The sequence below is a fragment of the Chelonoidis abingdonii genome, chromosome 5 (genome assembly GCF_003597395.2).
Source record: "Chelonoidis abingdonii isolate Lonesome George chromosome 5, CheloAbing_2.0, whole genome shotgun sequence".
NCBI classification, from domain to species: domain Eukaryota; kingdom Metazoa; phylum Chordata; order Testudines; family Testudinidae; genus Chelonoidis; species Chelonoidis abingdonii.
In genome coordinates, this window is record NC_133773.1 from 125,986,841 (window position 1) to 126,007,180 (window position 20,340).

Consider the following 20,340-nt stretch of genomic DNA (forward strand, 5'->3'; position numbering starts at 1 on the left):
CTGTTTTAAAATAAAAAGTCTCCACAGAGATTCAGTATTCTACAGTGGAAAAACTTTTCTGCATCATTAACAAACAGAACTGTGGAGGTAGTACAATATTTTTTTTAAGACGTAGATATGATAGACAATAAATTAGGGACCTTGGAATGAAATAGTTGAGCGTCGCTCTTTATTAGTGCTTCACAGTTCTATTGACTATCCTATATCTATGAATAGACTCTTCTTCCAAACTATAGGCAATTGGCTATTTGAGAATTCAGGATGGGATGAATTTAAAATAGTGACAACTTATTGTTTGATAACATGCCTAAAGGACAAGTTAAAAGTTGGTGTTTGATTCAAAGGGAGAGTGCTCTTTAAAAGCTCTTTAGTTCTTTTGATCACCCACGTAGTCTTTCAAATTTGTGCCATGATGTCCTTATCTGGGGAGCCGTTGTATTGCCTGTTTGTTCTTATAACAGCTCCCATTGAATTAAAGCAATATAAATACATAATAAATATTCCACTGCTCCAATATGTTGTATAGACTATCTCAGTAACTAGGTTACATATCAATTATTACTTCTCCGTATTCTTGAGATTACTACATAGCAGTTCTATGTCGAGAGTCACATATTATGTAAAACCAATTACGATACTCAGAAAGTTATTTACTGTATTCTAACTTCTTAATCTGTTTTATTCTTTTTTCAGCTCATTTATTTGAAAATTACTGCAATACTATTTCCTACCTCTGACTTCTGGCACCCAGTAGTAACACCTGCATTGGTATATATGAGTCAGTTACTTACTAAGGTATGCCTGTAATATTTTACTTCAGTATAAAACTTCAATCCTTCCATTTCTGTCTTGTACTCCAATTTAAAATACAATGAGATTAAGATAGATAGATATGGAGATAGAACTTTTTTGAAAGAATAGCTAGGAATATGTTTTGGTAGTACAGTATGTTATATCAGTAATTGTCAGGAAAATATTTTTGGTTGAGGAGTAAAGTGCCACTTAGTAAAGCCTTACTCTTACAAAATCACATCCAGTGAGTTGTCATACAAAAACTCCGCACTTGAACTTGAGTGCCTAGTATTAAATGAGGATGTTGCTATAACAGGCATAGAAACTTGGTAGAACAATGATACTCAGTGGGACACGGTAATGCCAGGGAACAAAATATATATGACAGAATAGTTCATGCTATTGGGGGAGTGGCCTTGTGTGTGAAAGAAAGTAGAGTAAAATATAGAAAAATCACAAATGAATCAAACTTTATCATAGAATCTCTTATGTCTAGAAACTCCATACATAGATAATAAGACCATAGCAGAATGAATATACTATCAACCAGTTGACCAGGATGGTGATTATGAAATGCTCAGGAAGATTAGGGAGGCTACAAAAACAGAAAACCTAATAATGATGGGGGATTTCTACTATCCCCATATTGACTGGGACAGACGGATGCAGAGATAAAATTTCTAGACGTCACTAATGACTGCTTCTTGGAGCAGCTTGTCTTTGGAACCCACAAGGAGAGAGGCAATTCTTGATTTAGTCCTAAGTGTAGCACAAGATCTGTCCAAGGTGAATATAGCTGAACTACTTGGTAATAGCGACCATAATGTAATTAAATTGAAGATCTTTGTAGGGGGGAAAATACCAAAGAAACCCACCGAAATAGCATTTAATTTCAAAAAGGTAACCATACAAAAATGAGGAAGCTAATTAAAAATTAAAAGAAACAATCATAGGAGTGAAATGTCTGCAAGCTGAATGGAAACCATTTAAGAACATCATAATAGACTAGAGGCTCAAACTAAATGTATACCCCTATGACATTTCAGGGTACAATCCAGACCAGTGGGAGGTTGTGTCACCACCTGTCCCGCAACATGAGATGCATCACAGTGATTTGTTGTTGTAGCTTTGAACCTGGGCCCCTCATAAACATCTAAACAGCTTGTAGGTCACACCCTGAGTACCTGTGTATAGCTGTAGCATGCCAGCATGGTCCAGGTACACTGGGGGTTCCACCAGTCTTGATTATCATTTACAGAGTGACCGCAATACACTTCCAGTCCTGAATTTTCCCCCAAAACATGTGTTGTGCTTTGTCCAGCTCTTTCCTGGACAGTTCAGAAATTTTAGGTCTATTTCCCCAGTAACAGAGCAATATCTAACAGTTAGCTACTTTAAATGGAGTTACCCAAACAATTCAGTTTAAATGCAACACTGGATTAGTTAGATAAACTTATTTTATTCTTTAATCAAAGTGCAAAGAAAGAGTTTGTGAGTACAGGTATAAGGCATTAAAGTCAGAAATGCATATAAGACAAATAAAGATAAAATGCTTTTTAGTTCTAAAACTTAACAAACTAGACTTGATTCATGGTGGAATTGTTACCACATGCTCCCAGCAACAAGGCTGACCAAATTTCAGGTCAGGATCTCTCCCAAAGTCAAATGGCTATTTCTTTTGCCTTAGACGAAAGAGATGGACAGGGAGAGATACATTGGGGTGTTTTTGTCCCTCATTTCTATAGTCCAGTTCCTTTTTGAAATGCATTTTCTGTGGCCTACCCCTAAATCGGGTTGGCAGCCTTCGACACATGATCCATCAGGGTAATCCACTGGTGGGCCGTGAGACATATTTGACCATCCGCAGGCATGGCCCCCTGCAGCTCCAAGTGGCTGCAGTTCACCATTCCCAGCCAATGGGAGCTACAGCAGGCTGTGCCTGTGGACAGTTAACATAAACAAAATGTCTCTTGGTGCACCAGCAGATTATCTTGATGAGCCACGTGCCAAAAATTGCTGACTCCTGCCCTAGATAAACATTATTTCTGTTGTGAGGATGGAGACAGGGAGGCACATGCAGATCTGTTTGTTCCGGTCAACCTTCCTTACCAAAGAATGGCCACTTGGCAGGTGATTGCTCATCAACTTTGATCACACCTGGCTAGAGGTGTCTGCTTGTCTTTTGTCTGTGAGGAACCAGTTTATACACTCCCGAGATTTGTCTGGTAACCACATTTGTTATTACACTTCTACCTCAATATAACGCTATCCTTGGGAGCCAAAAAATTGTACCATGTTATAGGTGAAACCATGTTATACTGAACTTGCTTTGATTCACCGGAGTGCGCAGCCCTGCCCCCAACCCCCCCCGGCGCACTGCTTTACCGTGTTATATCCAAATTCATGTTGTATAGAGGTAGCAGTGTATTTCAGATTATATTCATAGCTTTACATATAGTGTTGCTGCATACATTTCACCATGATACTACTGATCGGTAGTTTAGTTTTCAAATGATACTTCACAAAGCATAATTTGTACATATTATTACAATAGTGTGTAGGCTGTGAATACTGGGGTAAATTTGGTCACAACCCCAAATTAAAAAACAGAGGACAAAAAAAAATGCCACCATCGCTAAACCACTGAGTAAAAGAGGTGTTCAGAGGCAAAAAGGCATCTTTTAAAAATTGGAAGTCCAAACCTACTGAGGAAAATAGAAAGGAGCATAAACTCTGGAAAGTCAAGTGTAAAAGTATAATTAGGCAGTCCAAAAAATAATTAGAAGAGCTACTTCCAACTACAGCAAAAGACACACAAACTAACAGCAAATATCTTTAAGTACATCAGAAGCAGGAAGTCTGCCAAACTGTCAGTGGGGCTACTGGACAATCAAGGTGCTAAAGGAGTTTTCAAGGAAGAAAAGGCTATTGCAGAGAAACTAAATGAATTCTTTGCATTGTTCTTTCTTTGGAGAGGATGTGGGTGAGATCCCCACACCCGAGCCATTTTTCTTAGGTGATGCATCTGAGAAACTGTCCAGGACAGAGCTGTCAGTAGAAAACATCGTGGAACAAATTGATAAATTAAACAGTAATAAGTCATCAGGACCAGATGGTATTCATCCAAGAGTTCTGAAGGAACTCAAATATGAAATTGCAGAACTGCTGACTATGATAGGTTATTATCTTATCAGGTTTCAAAGTGGTAGCCGTGTTAGTCCTTGTGGCACCTTAGAGACTAACAAATTTATCTGGGCATAAGCTTTCATAGGCTAAAACTACTTCATCAGATGCATGGAGTGGAAAATACAGTAGGGAGGTATACATTCACAGCATATGAAAAGATGGGAGTTGCCTTATCTAAATTGAATTGGCTCATTAGCACTGACCCCCCACTTGGTAAGGCAGCTCCAGTCTTTTCATATGCTGTGTATTTATACCTCCCTACTGTATTTTCCACTCCATGCATCTGATGAAGTGGGTTTTCTACTGACACTTCCATCATGGACAGTACATCAGAAGCAGGAAGCCTGCTAAACAACCAGTGGGGCTCCTGGACAATCGAAATGAAAAAGGAGCACTTAAAGATGATAAACTAAACGAATTCTTTGCTTCAGTCTTCATGGCTGAGGATGTTAGGGAGATTCCCAAACCTGAGCTGTCCTTTGTAGGTGACAAATCTGAGGGATTGTCACAGATTGAAGTGTCATAGAGGAGGTTCTGGAATTAATTGATAAACTTAACAGTAACAAGTCACCGGGACCAGATGGCATTCACCCAAGAGTTCTGAAAAAGAAGCTAAAATGTGAAATTGCAGAACTATATACATGGTTTTGAACCTGTCCTTTTAATCAGCTTCTGTACCCATAACTGGAAGATGGCTAATGTAACGCCAATATTAAAAAAGGGCTTAAGGAAGTGATCCGGCAATTACAGACTGGTAAGTCTAACATCAGTACCGGCAAATTATTGAAAACAATAGTAAAGAATAAAATTGTCAGACACATAGAAGACATAACTTGTTGGGCAACAAGTCAACATGGTTTCTGTAAGAGAATCATGCCTTACTACTATTAGAGTTCTTTGAAGGCATCAACAAACATGTGGACAATGGGGATCAGTGGATATAAGTGTAGTTAGATTTCGAGAGAGCCTTGACAAGGTCCCTCACCAAAGACTCTAAATAAATTAAGTTGTCTGAGATAAGAGGGAAGATCTTTTTTATGATAGAGAACTGCTTAAAAGAACAGGAACAAAAGGTAGGATACAGATGGTAATTATTCAGAAATGGAGAGCGTAAACTAGGTGTCCCCAAAGGTGAAATACAGAGTCCTAGGACCAAATCCTTTTCACTTATTCATAAATGATCTGGAGAAGAGGTAAACAGTGAGTGGCAAGTTTGCAGATAGATTACTAAAACTACTCAAAGATAGTTAAGACCAAAAAAGCAAAGACTGTGAAGAAACTTCCAAAGATCTTCAAACAAAACTAAGATGAATGTGGGCAACAAATGGCAAAAAGAAATGAAATGTAATGTGGGATAAATGTAGAGTAATACACATTGGAAAAAATAACCCCAACTATACATACAATATGATGGGGGCTAATTTAGCTACTAACTAATCGGGAAAGAGATCTTGGAGTCATTGTGGATAGTTCTCTGAAAATGTCCATGCAGTGTGCAGCAGCAGTCAAAAAAGCAAACAGGATGTTAGGAATCATTAAAAAAAGGATAGAGAATAGAACAGAATATCTTATTGCCCTTATATAAATCCATGATACACCCATATCTTGAATACTGTGTACAGATTTGGTCTCCTCATCTCATAAAAGATATACTGGCATTAGAAAAGATTCAGAGAAGGGCAACTAAAATGATTAGGGGTTTGGAATGGGTCCCATATGAGGAGAGAATAAAGAGATTAGGGCTTTTCAGCTTGGAAAAGAGGAGACTAAGGGGAGATATGATAGAGGTATATACAGTCATGAGTGATGTGGAGAAAGTGAATAAGGAAAAGCTATCTGCTTGTTCCCATAATATAAGAATTAGTGGCCACAAAATGAAATTAATGGGCAGCAGGTTTTAAACAAATAAAAGGAAGTTTTTCTTCACAGAGCGCACAGTCAACCAGTGGAACTCCTTGCCTAAGAGGTTGTGAAGGCTAGGACTATAACAGAGTTTAAAAGAGAACTACATAAATTCATGGAGGTTAAGTCCATCAATGGCTATTAGCCAGGATGGGTAAAGAATGGAGTCCCTAGCCTATGTTTGTCAGAGGGTGGATATGGATGGCAGAGATCACTTGATCATTACCTATTAGGTTCACTTCCTCTGGGGCCCCTGGCATTGGCCACTTTCGGCAGACAGGATACTGGGCTGGATGGACCTTTGGTCTGACCCAGTATGGCCATTCTTATGTTCTAATAAATAGTCAGTTTTCACAAAGGAAAGTGGTAAATGGAGGGGGGCCCCCAAGGATCTGTACTGGGACTTGTGCTGTTCAACATATTCATAAATAATCTGGAAAAAAAGGTGAACCGTGAGGTGTCAAAGTTTGTAGATAATAAAAAATTACTCAAGATAGTTAAGTCTAAACCAGACTACAAAGAGTTATAAAGGGATCTCTTAAAACTGGCTGACTGGGCAAGAAAATGACAGATGAAATTCAGTGTTGATAAATGCAGAGGAATGCACCTTGAAAAACATAATCCAATACATACAAAATGATGGGTTCTAAATTAGATGTTACTACTCAAGAAAGAGATCTTGAAGTCATGGGTAGTTCTCTGAAAACATCTGCTCAATGTGCAGCAGCAGTCAAAAAAGCTAACAATGCTGGCAACCATTAGGAAAGTTATCGATAATAAGGCAGCAAATATCAGGCCACTATAAATTGCTGATATGGGCACATCTTGACTACTGTATGCAGTTCGAGTCACCTCATCCCAAAAGCGATATATTAGGATTGGAAAATGTACAGAGAGAGGCAACAGCCAATTAGAGGGGAGATTAAAAAGAGAGACTGTTCAGCTTAGAGAGACACAACTAAGGGGGAGATATGATAAGAGGTTTATAAAATCATGAGTGGTGAGGAGAAAGTGAATAGGGATGTGTTATTTATCCCTTCACATAAGAAAAGAACCAGAGGTGCTCAATGAAATTAATAGGGAGCAGGTGTAAAACAAACATAAGGAAGTACTTCTTCACACAACTTATAGTCAACGTATGGCACTTGTTGGCAGAAGTTGTTGTGACGGCCAGAAGTATAAGTAGGTTCAAAAAAGAATTAGATAATTTGTTGGAGGATAGGTGCATCAATGATTATTACCCAAGATGGTCAGGGACGGAACCCCATGCTCTGGGTGTCCCTAGATATCTAATTTCCAGAAGCTGGGACTAGACAACAAAAAATGGATCACCTGATAATTGCTCTGTTCTGTTCATTCCCACTGAAGCATCCAGCATTGGGTTAGATGGACCATTGGTCTGACCCAGTATAGCCATTTTTTTGTTAGTATAAAAAGTCTGTGAGAGTCATGGAATACAGTGGGTGCATGAATCCTATTAATTAGTGATGCTATCTTCCAGATATGCTAATAGCTCTTATTTAAGAGGGACAGTTGATTTTATTTATAAAATGTGTTCTGTCCCTCCAGAACTTGCCTTACTACATTGAAATATATTGAACAAAAGTGTCTCATTTTTCAATCCTAAAGCCCTATTTATATAATTGAAATGTCCAGATTCAGTTGCTCCTATCTCATCTGAGGTGCAGAGTTTCTTTGAAATCTGATTGTTCTTTAGTTCCTTTCTAAAAGTGGATATCACACCATCGTGATGCAAACTGTAGGACCTAAATTTAACAACAGACGAGCAAATAACAGAATAAGTACACCTCTACCTCGATATAATGCAATGTGATATAACCCAAATTTGGCTATAACGTGCTAAAGCAGCATTCCAAGGGCGGGGCTACGCACTCTGGCGGATCAAAGCAAGTTCAATATAACACAGTTTCACCTGTAATGCGATAAGATTTTTTGGTTCCCGAGGACAGCGTTATATCCCGGGTAGAGGTGTGTATCAGATACAAGGCAAGATATAAAAAGGAACTAATTCTTGTTGTGCTTTAGTGCCCTCTAGTGGTTAAAGTAGTTGTGGCAAGGTTTCTACTGAATGCTGCACATCCTCCCTTTCAATGAGGTAAGGTGTCAAATTTTACCAGGGAGCAGCAACATGTATTAAAAAGACCCCAGCAAAAAATGTATTAGCTAATTTTTTAAAAGCTGCTAAAAATGACCAGTTGTTTAGATCATGCATTTTTGTGAAACTTATTAAAATCTCTGTATCAGAGGTTATTATTTTTGCTTATGGCATAAAGCCTTAAATTTCATACTAATATGTTAATGCAAGGGTTTTTTTATTTTTTGTTAGTGCCAAGTGATGACGCTACAAGATGTTGTTAAAGGATTGTTTGTGTGCTGTTTGTTCCTGGAATATGTATCACTGTCTCAACGATTCATACCAGAACTTATAAATTTCATCGTTGGAATACTTCACTTATCTATACCTCAAAAACGACCACATGGTAAGTTTGTTTGGAGTGATGAATATAAATATACATTGTTTTTATACCTCAAGCTGCCTTGCAATTAAAAATACCACCTTGAGAGCTTTGTGTTCCAAATGAAAGACCAAGTCATCTCCTAGACTACGTCTACACTACAGGATAAATTCGAATTAGCTTAAACCGATTTTATAAAACAGATATTATAAAGTCGATTGTGCGTGTCCACACTAGGCACATTAATTCGGTGGTGTGCGTCCATGGTCCGAGGCTAGCGTCAATTTCTGGAGCGGTGCACTGTGGGTAGTTACTGTAAAATAATGAGGCCAATAACATCGATTTGCGTCCACGCTAACCCTAATCCGATATAGTAATATCGATTTTAGCGTTACTCCTCTCGTTTTGTAGGAGTACAGAAATCGATTTAAAGAGCCCTTTAAATCGATATAAAGAGCAGTGTAGTGTGGACGGGTGCAGCGTTAAATCGATTTAACGCTGTTAAAATCAGTTTAACAGCATAGTGTAGACCAGGCCCTAGACAGATCTCTTGAGCTGACCAGGAAACTAAGCTCTCAAATGCTGCAGTTCCCAGGGGATCCACTAGACACAAGCGCCATCTGCATTAAAGCCTCCTTCTTCCACACTGCTTTCCAGCCCCCATAGAAAAAGAGCTCCTTCCCCTTTGGGCATCACAGTATAGTGAGGAAACCAGTGTGAGTTAATGCTGATAAAGTTAATTTCTGTGGCATTGTGGGGGTAGCAATTGATGCTGCAGACTGCAGCTGATGCTACCCAGTCCTCACCTGATAACCAGAATGCCAAAAGAACTGCAGTAGGGCTTCCATACAATCAGGATACAAGGGAGGTGTATGCCACAAAGCTGATACTCTTCCTCCTTGCATACCTGTCTGGATTTGCCAACCCTTGCACTCATATTAACGAAGGGGACAATCTGTCCTGTAACATAGAGCAATCCTCATATTTAGCTCTTTTCGACAACATCGTCTAATGAATACCAAGTAGACTAAGACTGTCTCTTTAATTTGGCCTTTTCTACTTGCTCATGATTTCCATTCCAGACTCACTTCCTCAGTGCCCCATTTCTAGGTGCAAAAATGACAACGTTTTTCTTTCTTTGTCAGGGAATTTAGTGACAGTAATTCACCTGTAAGGGGAAGAGGAGAGTTGTTGCCAAATCATGGAAATCAAATGCTTGCTTGCAATACCTTCTCCATTGTTGAAACTTTGATATGATTTATCGTCTATAGGTCTGTAAATTGTTACCAATGTGAAACTTCCCTATAAGTACTGCTGGTTTCTAATTATCTGTATGGTGAGGGAAAGTTAAATAAAATGTCTTGTTAGTGGTACAGCAACACTCATCTATATAGATATTAATTACTTCCACGTAGAATATCAACATTTCTGCGTGAGATATTTTAAAACTTTGGTGTTTGAAGCATATATAAAAAAATCCAATCATATTTTAGAAATCACATTAGAACTACTAAGAGATTTGATGTGCAATTCAATATGGCTTTGGCACGTACCTGCCAAATACTTGCTTCGTATGATTTCCTGGCAGCTTGGTTGTCTGACACAGGATATTTAAAAATGAGTTCACACCAAATTTTGTGATACATATTGAAATGCTATCATACCAATAAATTCCTTGACATTTCTTCTTAACAGTTTATAGCATAATTTAATATAACTCCATTATTTTAATATTGAGGGCCTGATCCATCTGCCTTTCCTGTGAGGAAGTGATATGGAACAGATCCTAAGAAAAGACTGAGCAAGCATGTCTCAAATGCAGATTCAGGTGTACTTAAGTCTTTAGAAAAATTTGTTCCTTTTTTAAAAAAGTCCATTGTTATTCCTTTGGGAGAGAAGTGTCATTTTTAGGCAAGTAGCCTTTGGTAACATTGATCAAACATGCGAGTAGAATAAATACTGTCTGCCATTCTCTTAGAAGTAGAGCAGATAAGTATAATTTAAACATTCAGGCCCTGATCCTGTGAACAGTTGTGCACAGGCTTTACTTCACTATCAGGAGTAGTCTCATTGACTTACTGGTACTACATACAGTAGTAAAGTTAAGCATGAGCTTTTGCAGGATTAGGGCCTTAAAACCAAAATCTCATCTATCTTTACCTCCTGAGTCATTTTTGTACTTTCAGAGCAGAGACTCTCTTGCATACGTATGAAGAGCCACTTGCATCAATGTCAATATAATATATAAATAACTTAATAAAAATATTTTTATTTTTGTTGCTAAAATGTTTTGAAATTAGTTCCTTTCTAAGCCTGCAGGACTTAAATAAATCTGTGCAATGAACATGTTTTCTTCTTTATCAGGATTGGCAATTTCCCAGGGAGAACTAGTTTAGGACAGGGTGCTGGTAATACTGGCTTAAAGCCAGTTTAAACCAGGAAACTGGGGAAAATTATTGCATCATTGTTCAGCAAGCATAGAACAATTTTTTTCAAACTTTAGATACATTCATTCAGAACTGAGGAACAGTTTTGGTCTAACCACTGTGTCAAAGTTGAATTTCTACTACAGAATGCTCCATGACCAAATGGCCCTGGACTGGTAGTCTGCAACTCTGCAGGCTTCTGATTGCTTAATGCTTCAAACCCACAACTCTGCATTATTGTCATTTTCATATAATGAAATATCTTTGACTTCTGTTCATATAATATTGAAAACTGAAATATGAGTCATGACAGATACAATTTCCTTGAGAAAATACCAAATCAAAATGCATAGACATTCCGATGTGCAGTATTATAATTACATATTCTTATTACACCCACTGCAGTTTTACTTTAATTTAGGGTTATACAAATAAAATCTATGAATCTGTGCTTAATTTGACTGTGTAACTAAAACTAAGTATAGTGTGGTATGCATTAATTAAACAGATTTTAGCATAGAAAATTCCTTAAACCGGGGCTAATTAGTTTTTTCACTGGGTGGCAAAAACTGTGATTTAACCTGGTAAAAACCACATCTGGTAAATACCATGCCATCCCAGTTTTTAGATAACCACATCAAACTAACCTTCCTGATTCTCCCCTAGCTGTGAAACTTTTCCTGACACCACTATCCCTACTGCTTTGCAAGTTTTCTCTTCCAGCTGATCTCTTATTCTAGTCTCTACAGGTGCCACCGTCTTTCTCCCCTACCCCTTCTGACTTTACTGCTGGCCTAATGTTTCTGTAAAGAGATTAGCATTGTGTGTATTTGAAATACCCTAATTTTAATAAAGGATTGTTATAAACTATACATTTTCGTTAAATCATCTCTTTCCTGTTTTAAGACTAAGTTTTTTAATTTTGAGAACTAATCTGTATATAACCGTTGTAACTGGTTTTTTAGGCTATATTCTAGTGCATCCTTTCAGACCAGCAGGAAAAAATTCAGAATTACTCTTGGTCAGTGATAAGAAGGATATGGAGACCTGGAAAAAGCAAAATCTGCCACTTAGTATTGTGACTAGATTAAAGGAAAGCAGCAAAACAGAAATGAATCATTTCAGGTATGTGAAGAATATGTAAGGGGAAACTCCAAGTTATTTCTTGTATAACTTCAGTGACAGTGTTCTGTCAAGCATGTTACCTTCTAGGACAAAAGCTGAGGGTGGACAACTGTAATAAATTATTTTCATCATATGGTTCTTGTAACATATTAATTAACAAAATATACCATTCTTAGGGTCTGATGCTGCAAAGTGCAGAGCACTTTCTGTGGGTGCTAAGCACCCCCAACTCTTTTTGGCCTTCTTGAGATTTGAGGACACTCAGCACTCCATAGGAGTTGCTAAACATTTTGAAGGGTCAAATCCTTAAGCAGCAAATAAATCTTGATTACATGCAAAAATAACCACATCAAAAGAACATTGTTAAGATCGCAAAGTCAAGCTCTCAGAAGTTGTGGATATGCATTGTGATTCAGTATTCAGTTACATGATCACATTCTGTTTTTCCACAGAGTCCAAGCCTCATTTAGTGCACAGAATGGATTATGTTTATTTAATAAGCAGCTACTGAATAGTTTATTCTCATTGTTCCTTGTGTGGTCATAGGCCTTATTTACTGCACACTATTCAAATCCTACTCTAAAGACAGAATTATTCATTTCTTCCTGGGCTTTTCTATGGCACTCATCACTATAATATCTGAGTGCTTCACAAACATCAATGAATGGATCTTCACAAAATCCTTGTGAAGTGAGGGAGTGATATTATCCCCATTTTATAGGCAGGGAACTAAGGCACGGAGATTAAGGTCAAAAGTTTCCACTAATTTTCAGTGCCAATTTGAGATTCCTGGAACCTGACTTTTTGAAGTATATTATAGCACTTTATATGTTCAAAGTGTAGCTCCTACTGACTTCAGTTGCAGCTGTGAGGGCTCAGTATAGCTGCCGATCTGTTCTCAGGGCGGGGACAGTGCCCAGAGCCCCATGCCCTCCCTCCCCCGTGCGGCACAGTGTCAGAACAAGTAGGAACTAGCCTATCTTAGCCAGGCAACACTGCTGACGGGACTTTTAATGGCCCAGTTGGCGGTGCTGACCAGAGCTGCCATGACCCAGTACTGTGTTGCGACCCACAGTTTGAAAACCACTGATCTAGTCTGACGTGCACATTGCAGGTCACAGAACCTCACCCACCCACTTCTGTAATAGAGCCCTAACCTCTGGCTGAGTTACTGAAGTTCTCAAATAGTGATTTAAAGACTTCGTTACAGAGAATCCACCATTTACGCTAGTTTAAACCTCCAAGTAATCTGTGCCCAGTGCTGCAGAGGAAGGCAAAAAACCCACAAGGTCTCTGCCAATCTGACCTGGAGTGAAATTCCTTCCCAACCCCAAATGTGGCAATCAGTTAAACCCTGAGCATGTCGGCAAGACCTACTAGGCAGATACCTGGGAAATAATTCTCTATAGTAATTCAGAGCCCTCGCCATCTAGTATCCCATCAAACCATCCTCTTGCCCATGTCTCCGCAGTCACTTTGTACAGCGAGTCTTAGTTCTTCCCCTGCATCCTGGCTCCTGATTGGATCTGTCTCCCTTCCTCCCCCGCCCTTAACCAATTGCCCATACGTATGCTCTGGTTCCTAGTCCCGAGCGCACACACCCTGTCTCCTCCACACCCCAGCCAGCTGTCTCTCATCTCCCTCCCCCTCTCCCCGCTGCCATTTTCTTCTCTGACTTCCAATCCCAGTCTTCTTGCCCAACCAGTTCCAGCCTTCTCCATCTCTCCAGTCCTTGTCTCACCAGACCTCTTGTCTCCTATCTAGTCCTTTCCTTCCCCTCAGTCCTGCTGTTGATCCCTCTGCCTTTAAATTGAACAGCTTTCTCTTCCATGCTACCTGAGTGCCAGGGAACATTGAGAGTTTAGGAGAAACACGCTCCCTGCTCTCACTTCCAGCCCTTGACATCCCTCTCACTTCCAGCCCTTCCAGTCACTGTAGGCAAAGCTAGGCTTTGCCGTGTATAGTCCCAAGCTGCAGTATGCTCATTCACTCTGTGGGTATGGCACATGTGCAGTCCTGTCATCATTAGCAGATGTGAGGGCATGGAACCTGCTCAGTTGCTCTGTGTGAGGATGGTACATGCATAGTATAGTCAGCACTAGGAGTTCTGGGAAGCTTGAGCCATGCTCAGTCAAGATGGAATCTTCAGAAATTTAGCTACTAAAATTGAAGTCTTTACTGAGCATATACAAACTGGAATTTTTCAGAGGTTTTTAACTTGGCCAGTTTTGGTTGAATTTTCACAGAGATGGCAAAAGGCACAACCCTGACACAAAAGGCAACCTATGCCAAATTTTAAGTGCTTCCTCCAAAACATGAGGACACTAGAGCTTTTCGAAGAAAAGTTTGCAAGAATATTTTACCATGGGCAAACAAGTTATTTTTTTCTAGTCTTATTCATGAAAATGACTGAACATATTTGGCCAACATTTTCCAAAAAAACAAACAAAAAAAATATAAACAAAAAAAACAACCAAAGCAAAACAAACAAAAAAAATCAGCTTGGGGCTTGCAGAAATGAGAAGAGAAAATTTCAGCCCAAACACTTAGTCTGGCAAAGTTATAAGCAGCAGAAAACGAGATCTTATTAAGGTTGCCTGACACTTCTCATTAAAACAGGTGGCACTATCAGCCCTGCCTATAATTTGTTTAGTTTGAAGCTCTTGAAACTTTCATCTGCATATTCTAATTATGCAGTAAAATTATTGCAGATAACATTTTAACATGACTGTGTACATCTCTCTAACAGGTTATCATGTCTAGCCGTATGTTTGGATCTCATTAAGAAATGTGCAGCTTTGTATGAATCTTTGTCATCCTTCCATGAAATAATGCAACCCATCAGAGTACTTCTTACAGAACATATACCAGTGAGTGAATACCCTGAACAACTGCAGGTAAATGTTCCCCAAAAAACTAATTGCTCATGTAGAAATTAATAGATTCTGGGGTCACAATATGTGCTAACAAAAAACGTAAAGCTAATTAAAAATAAAAACAAAGTGAAATATTTTTTCCAAGGCCAAGCATATTATCTTTTTAGGGTTTGGTGTGCAGAGACCTGGGGTATGAATCTGTGATGCGCTAGCCTGCCACACTCTTAAGTGCCCATGTGGTCCCTGCTGCTGCACACTAAAAATTCTGTAAGGCACATTGATCTACGACTGTTATACTGTAAAGTCACACCCCAGCTTGCTGTGCACTAAGTTGGTCTATAGACCAGCCCTTAGACAATTTGAAGACTAAATCAGTGTTTCTGTGGAAAAGTTGGAGTGTGTACATAAGGTTTTGCATGGATGTTTTGCATGGTGCAGCCAAACCCGCCTTTTTGCAATGTTCCCTCTAATTTTTTACATCCATGTGTAGAATGAATTTTGTTATGTGCACCAATATGGAGGTGATGTGTGGCAGGGGTGGGGCTGAGGGGTTTGGAGTGTGGAAGGGGGCTCAGAGCTGGGCTCTGGGGTGGGGCCATGGATAAGGAGGGTTTCGGGGTGTGAGAGGGGGCTCAGGGCCAGGGTCAGAGGGCTGGGGTGTGCCGAGGGGGGGGTGAGGGCTCAGGCTCTGTTGTGAGGCTGGGGATGAAGGGTCTCTGGTGCTTGCTGCAGCAGGAGGAGAAGACTTCCCTCCCAACCCCCTCTTGCCGCAGCAGCCTGGGGCTGGGAGAGAGGTGCCTGTCTCTGGCCGCGGCAGCTCTGGGTCTGAGGCCGAGGGAGAGATGCCTCTCCTCACCTACACAGCCTTTGATAGCCTGCTACACAGTCACGCAGCTTAGAGGGAACTTAAGTGGACAGGGTAACATTTAAGGCATCTCCATTGTGGTAACTCTTTAAGTAGCTCCTTTTATAGAACTTGCATTCTGACAGTGCTGTTCCTGAGGATCTTGTATGAATCTGTAAGTCACTGGTACAGTCAAACAATGTATCAAATAAGGTAATAGATACCATGGACATGAGTGCCTTAATAAAACCAGTATAAATATGTATTGTCAGCTTCACCAGTTAGTTAATTCTTTTCCAGAGATGGAAGGATAAGATGATCTGTGTGTAGCCTGACTCTCTTCTGCATTCAGTGAGGATGGACCCTCTTACTTAGCAGTAGTGTTCATCCTCTCTAGCAGAAGAGGCAGCATGAAATATGTTAGAGAATAAGATGTAATGTTGATGGCATGGATAAGCTATGTTAGAGTCACAACATAACTAGAGTAACTCTTAGAGCAATGAATATTCAGCCTTAGAGTTTTAAGTTGAGAGACAGGAGCTGAGTTAAACTAGGTTTAGTCTGTTGTCAGTCATGCCAACCAGGCCTCTTTTCTCTTTGGCCACAGACCCTTCCTGCTGTCCATCACAGCACTCCCCGTAGACCATGGAAAGCCTTTTGAAACCAGCCAGACCTAAAGGTTTAAAACTCTTTAGGACTAGCAAATATCCTAAAGGTTAATTGTGATCTTACTAAGAGAGAAGTTTGTTGATGCCTTAGCCAGGAAAACATTATTCCTGAGACAGCTGATAACTGGTTTGTAAAATGTGATATCTTTGATTTAGCTTTTAAAATCCTAACCTCATTTTGCATTTTCAGGAGTTGTATCAAAATGCTCTGAAAGAGCTAGAGGACAAAGGAAAACACTATACCCCATTGGTGTGTGAGAAAAAGAAGCCTGTGCCATTGAAACTGTACATGCCCAAAATTGTGAAAGTGTAAGTACGATAATCCTTATAGAAGTGAAGAAAGCAAAACTGCAGGTTAGGCCTTGAGGAGCATGGAGATAGGCTTCAGCTAAAGGCTATTTGTCATTCTTTTCTAAATTTCCAAGCAGAATAGGTTTTTGGAAAGTAGGAAAAACAAGGGGAATGGAATTGCGTCTCCTACATTAGGTGCACATGATGCCAAGGATGGACAACCCTGAGAGAGGGAAGGAGGAATCCTGAGAAATGGAGGATGGATTGTCTTGTTTTATGGGTAGAGTATAGGACCGGAAATCAGGAGATCTGGAGGCTATTCCTAGCTCTCTTATTCATTTCTCCCTCAATAATAGATTCATAGATCTTTAACGCCAGGAGGACCATTATGAGCATTTGATCCGACTTCCAACACAACATAAAATACAATCTGGGTATCTACTTTACACTGGTTCTTAATTTTGGGGGTCTGTCTAGACTTCTCAGCTTTCCTGGATTCCCAGATTGCCACAATGGCCAGAAACACATTTTTTATGTTTGGCTGACCAAGAAATTTCACCCCTCCCTGTCAGATATAGACCTTTCCACATACACATCATATGTATCTTTTTGTGTTCTGGGTTAGATTATAGCAACATCCTGATTGTAGTTGGCATTTAACTTTGAAAGATATTTGGGAGCTTTTACTAATACCAAATGCAGTTGCACTCTGACTCAGGTAGACTGGCAAGGGCATATTACACCAATACTCTTCACTGGCTGTTGATTCATTTCCAGACAGAGGCACTAGTGTTGGTCTCTGTTAAGAAATTGCATCTGCCCCACTATTTGCATTCATCCTAAACTCCCTCCGGCTATTTGCCGAAAGGGTGAAACAGATCAGGTATCTGCCATTCCCCCAAACACACAGACACACTTTGCCCCCCTATAATTTATTATGAGAACTATTAACCTTAAAACACATTGCGAGACTCCATTTTTGTCCAGGTTTTCCACTAACTGCAGATGCTGACATTCTGGATTTAGCTAGCTAGTATGGTTCTCTCCACCTTTGTACTTCTGAATGTAGTGCTACATGTGGAAGGTTGCTGTGTATTGGCGCTCTTGAAAATCTGCTCTTTATCTAAATTATATAACGTAGTCAGATATTTTTGTTATGGTATCCTATAAATATGTAATTATAAGTGAGACTGTTAAGCCCTTGGTATTGAGAGTTGCCATAAGAGTATGCAAAGACGTAGAATATAAAAAAGTAGTATCTATATAAAAGCTAGTTTCTGAGAAGTATAAAAAAGTATACTTGACATAATATTTTATGCATACATGCATTCTAATTTCAGTCTCGAGTTTGGGAGGAAACAGGGAGGCAGCAAGGAGGAGCAGGAAAGAAAGAGGCTGATTCACAAACACAAACGTGAATTTAAAGGAGCTGTTCGGGAGATCCGGAAAGATAACCAGTTCCTGGCTAGAATGCAGCTTTCAGAAATTATGGAAAGGTAATATATGGTTACTGGCAGCGGCAATTATGGCAGTGGAGTTGCTCTGTATGCTGGCCAACGTTCACTCTTGGTCCCTGTCAGGACTGGCATGTTGGTCAACCATATTTTGAGGTCAAAACAGTTGTCTGACAACTTGGCAGCAACCACTACAAGACTTGCAATCAGAGTTACCTGATGTTTATTGCTCATCAACCTCTATATATTTTGAATGTGTTGGAATTTTGCGGTTTCATTTATATAGTCACATAATGTGTATTTCTAAGTAACATATTTATAATATGTGTAATTTAAACTGTAGCAGAAGCGGTGTTTCAAAAATGTAGCTTTTTATAAATATTAAAATACATATTGTACTGCCTATTTTATCTGATGTCAGAATAAAGATTTAAACATATGTTTGTTTTTATAGGGATTCTGACAGAAAAAGAAAAGTGAAAAATCTTTTCAATAGCCTTGCTACACAGGAAGGTGAATGGAAGGCAATGAAGCGGAAGAAGTTTAAAAATTAGACATTGACATTCTACAACAGGAAACCATGGGACATTATATTTTTACTTTCAGGTAAAATATATAAACTGATGGATTTTGAGGAGACTTTGTCTTCTTGGTGCATTCCTTTTGTGGAAAACAGGATCCTTCAAGAACAGTCTGAAAAAGGATTCTGATAAATTGGTTAGTTGGCTGTATTTTTTCATGTGAAAAATAAAGATAACATCCTTTTGTATTTGTTGTACTTACTATCATATTAATGAGAAATATTTTGGTGAATAGGTGTTCAGAAAACTGTACATTCTTGACAGGAACTTCAGACCAATTCTGAGAGTCCATTTTATGGTGCATTGTATGGGTATTCTAAAAAGAATCAAGTAACAGGCATAGACTTTTTTGTGTATTTTTGATATAGATGCTCCCCGGGTTATGGAAGACCCAACTTGCGCAAATTCACACTTACGGAAAATGTTCCATAAGACAGAAATACAATTTTCAAGTTGTGGAAATTTTTGCATAACGTACGGGGTATATGTTTCCAACTTATGCAAAATTCAAATTACGGAAGGCTTTCCGGAATGGAACGTTTGGGTAAATCTAGGGGGGCGTCTGTATTTCAAAATTGCTGATGTTAAATTAGCATCACAACTATATAATAATGTTTTAAATAGGATTTAGCTTTAGGAAAGTAGGATTCCTGTACTCTAGGGCCTAGTGGAACTAGTTTGTTGACAGTTGGTGTATGGTTAAAGCCCAACATCCATTTATCAGGTCAATAACTGTTGACATTTGCTCCATATGTATTGAATCTTAATGTTGATCTCAACGTACAGTCCTGACACTGTGTAACATGGGTCAATTAAACAGACTACCTCAGCACCTTCATAACTATCTGATTGACTCACAGCTTTAAATCATTTTTACATATTTCATAACAAAACAAGTTAAGTTACTTGGGTACCTGAATGACAGTTGGAAAAGATTTGTACTCTATCAGCTACATTTGTGCAGAAACAAGAAGTATTTCACCCCTACTTCACCGTGTAAAGTTGGTCGCTTGAATTGGATCACCATCCCAAGATTCATCATAATCTACTTATATCCTAAATCCATCCATGGCTAATTATATTTGCAGTGAAGAAATCTATAATTACTTTCCAGTTTCAAAATGCTTAAAGTTGTTCTAAAGAAGACACTAAGGGTCCTAAAGAACCTCTGCAAAATGAAAGTATTTTTACTTCACAGCTGCACAAACATGAAACCCTTAAAGTGCAGCTTTAAACTTACTGTTAACCCTACAGAGCCAGCAGAGCAGTGGGAGAGTGAGTTGGATTCTTTTCTGTATGTATCATTAATTTGTTCGCCTAGGATCACTCATGTATGAAGTTAGTCAAATGCTCAATGCTTTGCTGAATCAGGGCTTAAATTCCAGTAGGAAGGCCAGTTTCTTACCTCAGATCCCTTTATGCAATCCAATTCTTTTCTGTCTACATATTTATACCATGCTTTTCACAATGGCATCTAGAATCCAGGATGGATCTCCCTACACATAAACATACATTCTTCTTTCTTCTCCCCTTTTAAAAACCTGAAAACTAATTTTTTCCAAGATTCTGCACTCAGCTATACCTGTACATAAGCACAATGTTGCACAGGTGATGTCAACATTGGTCCTGCAGGATTTTTATTAATGGTGGTGATGTCTATGAGCCAGAAAAAATACAGCTTATCCTTTAAATCCCAAGTTGAGTTTGCCACGCTAGTG

The 20,340-nt window shown here is 39.1% G+C and overlaps 1 protein-coding gene across 3 annotated transcripts in view; it reads left to right on the top strand.

Annotated features, from left to right (window-relative positions):
- The window catches only part of NOP14 (NOP14 nucleolar protein), a 52,525-nt gene that overhangs the window by 21,526 nt on the left and 10,659 nt on the right, over window positions 1-20,340 (top strand). For 2 of the 3 annotated variants that reach the window (XM_032781018.2, XM_032781019.2), the window contains exons 13-19: window positions 694-795; window positions 8,228-8,381; window positions 11,749-11,908; window positions 14,658-14,805; window positions 16,487-16,605; window positions 17,928-18,083; window positions 18,496-18,810. In XM_032781018.2, coding sequence (XP_032636909.1) covers window positions 694-795; window positions 8,228-8,381; window positions 11,749-11,908; window positions 14,658-14,805; window positions 16,487-16,605; window positions 17,928-18,083; window positions 18,496-18,595 — 939 coding nt within the window. In that variant the 3' untranslated portion in view covers window positions 18,596-18,810. Of the gene's footprint in view, window positions 1-693; window positions 796-8,227; window positions 8,382-11,748; window positions 11,909-14,657; window positions 14,806-16,486; window positions 16,606-17,927; window positions 18,084-18,495; window positions 18,811-20,340 lie in introns of those variants that run through there. The other variant, XR_012655991.1, reaches the window with a different exon arrangement.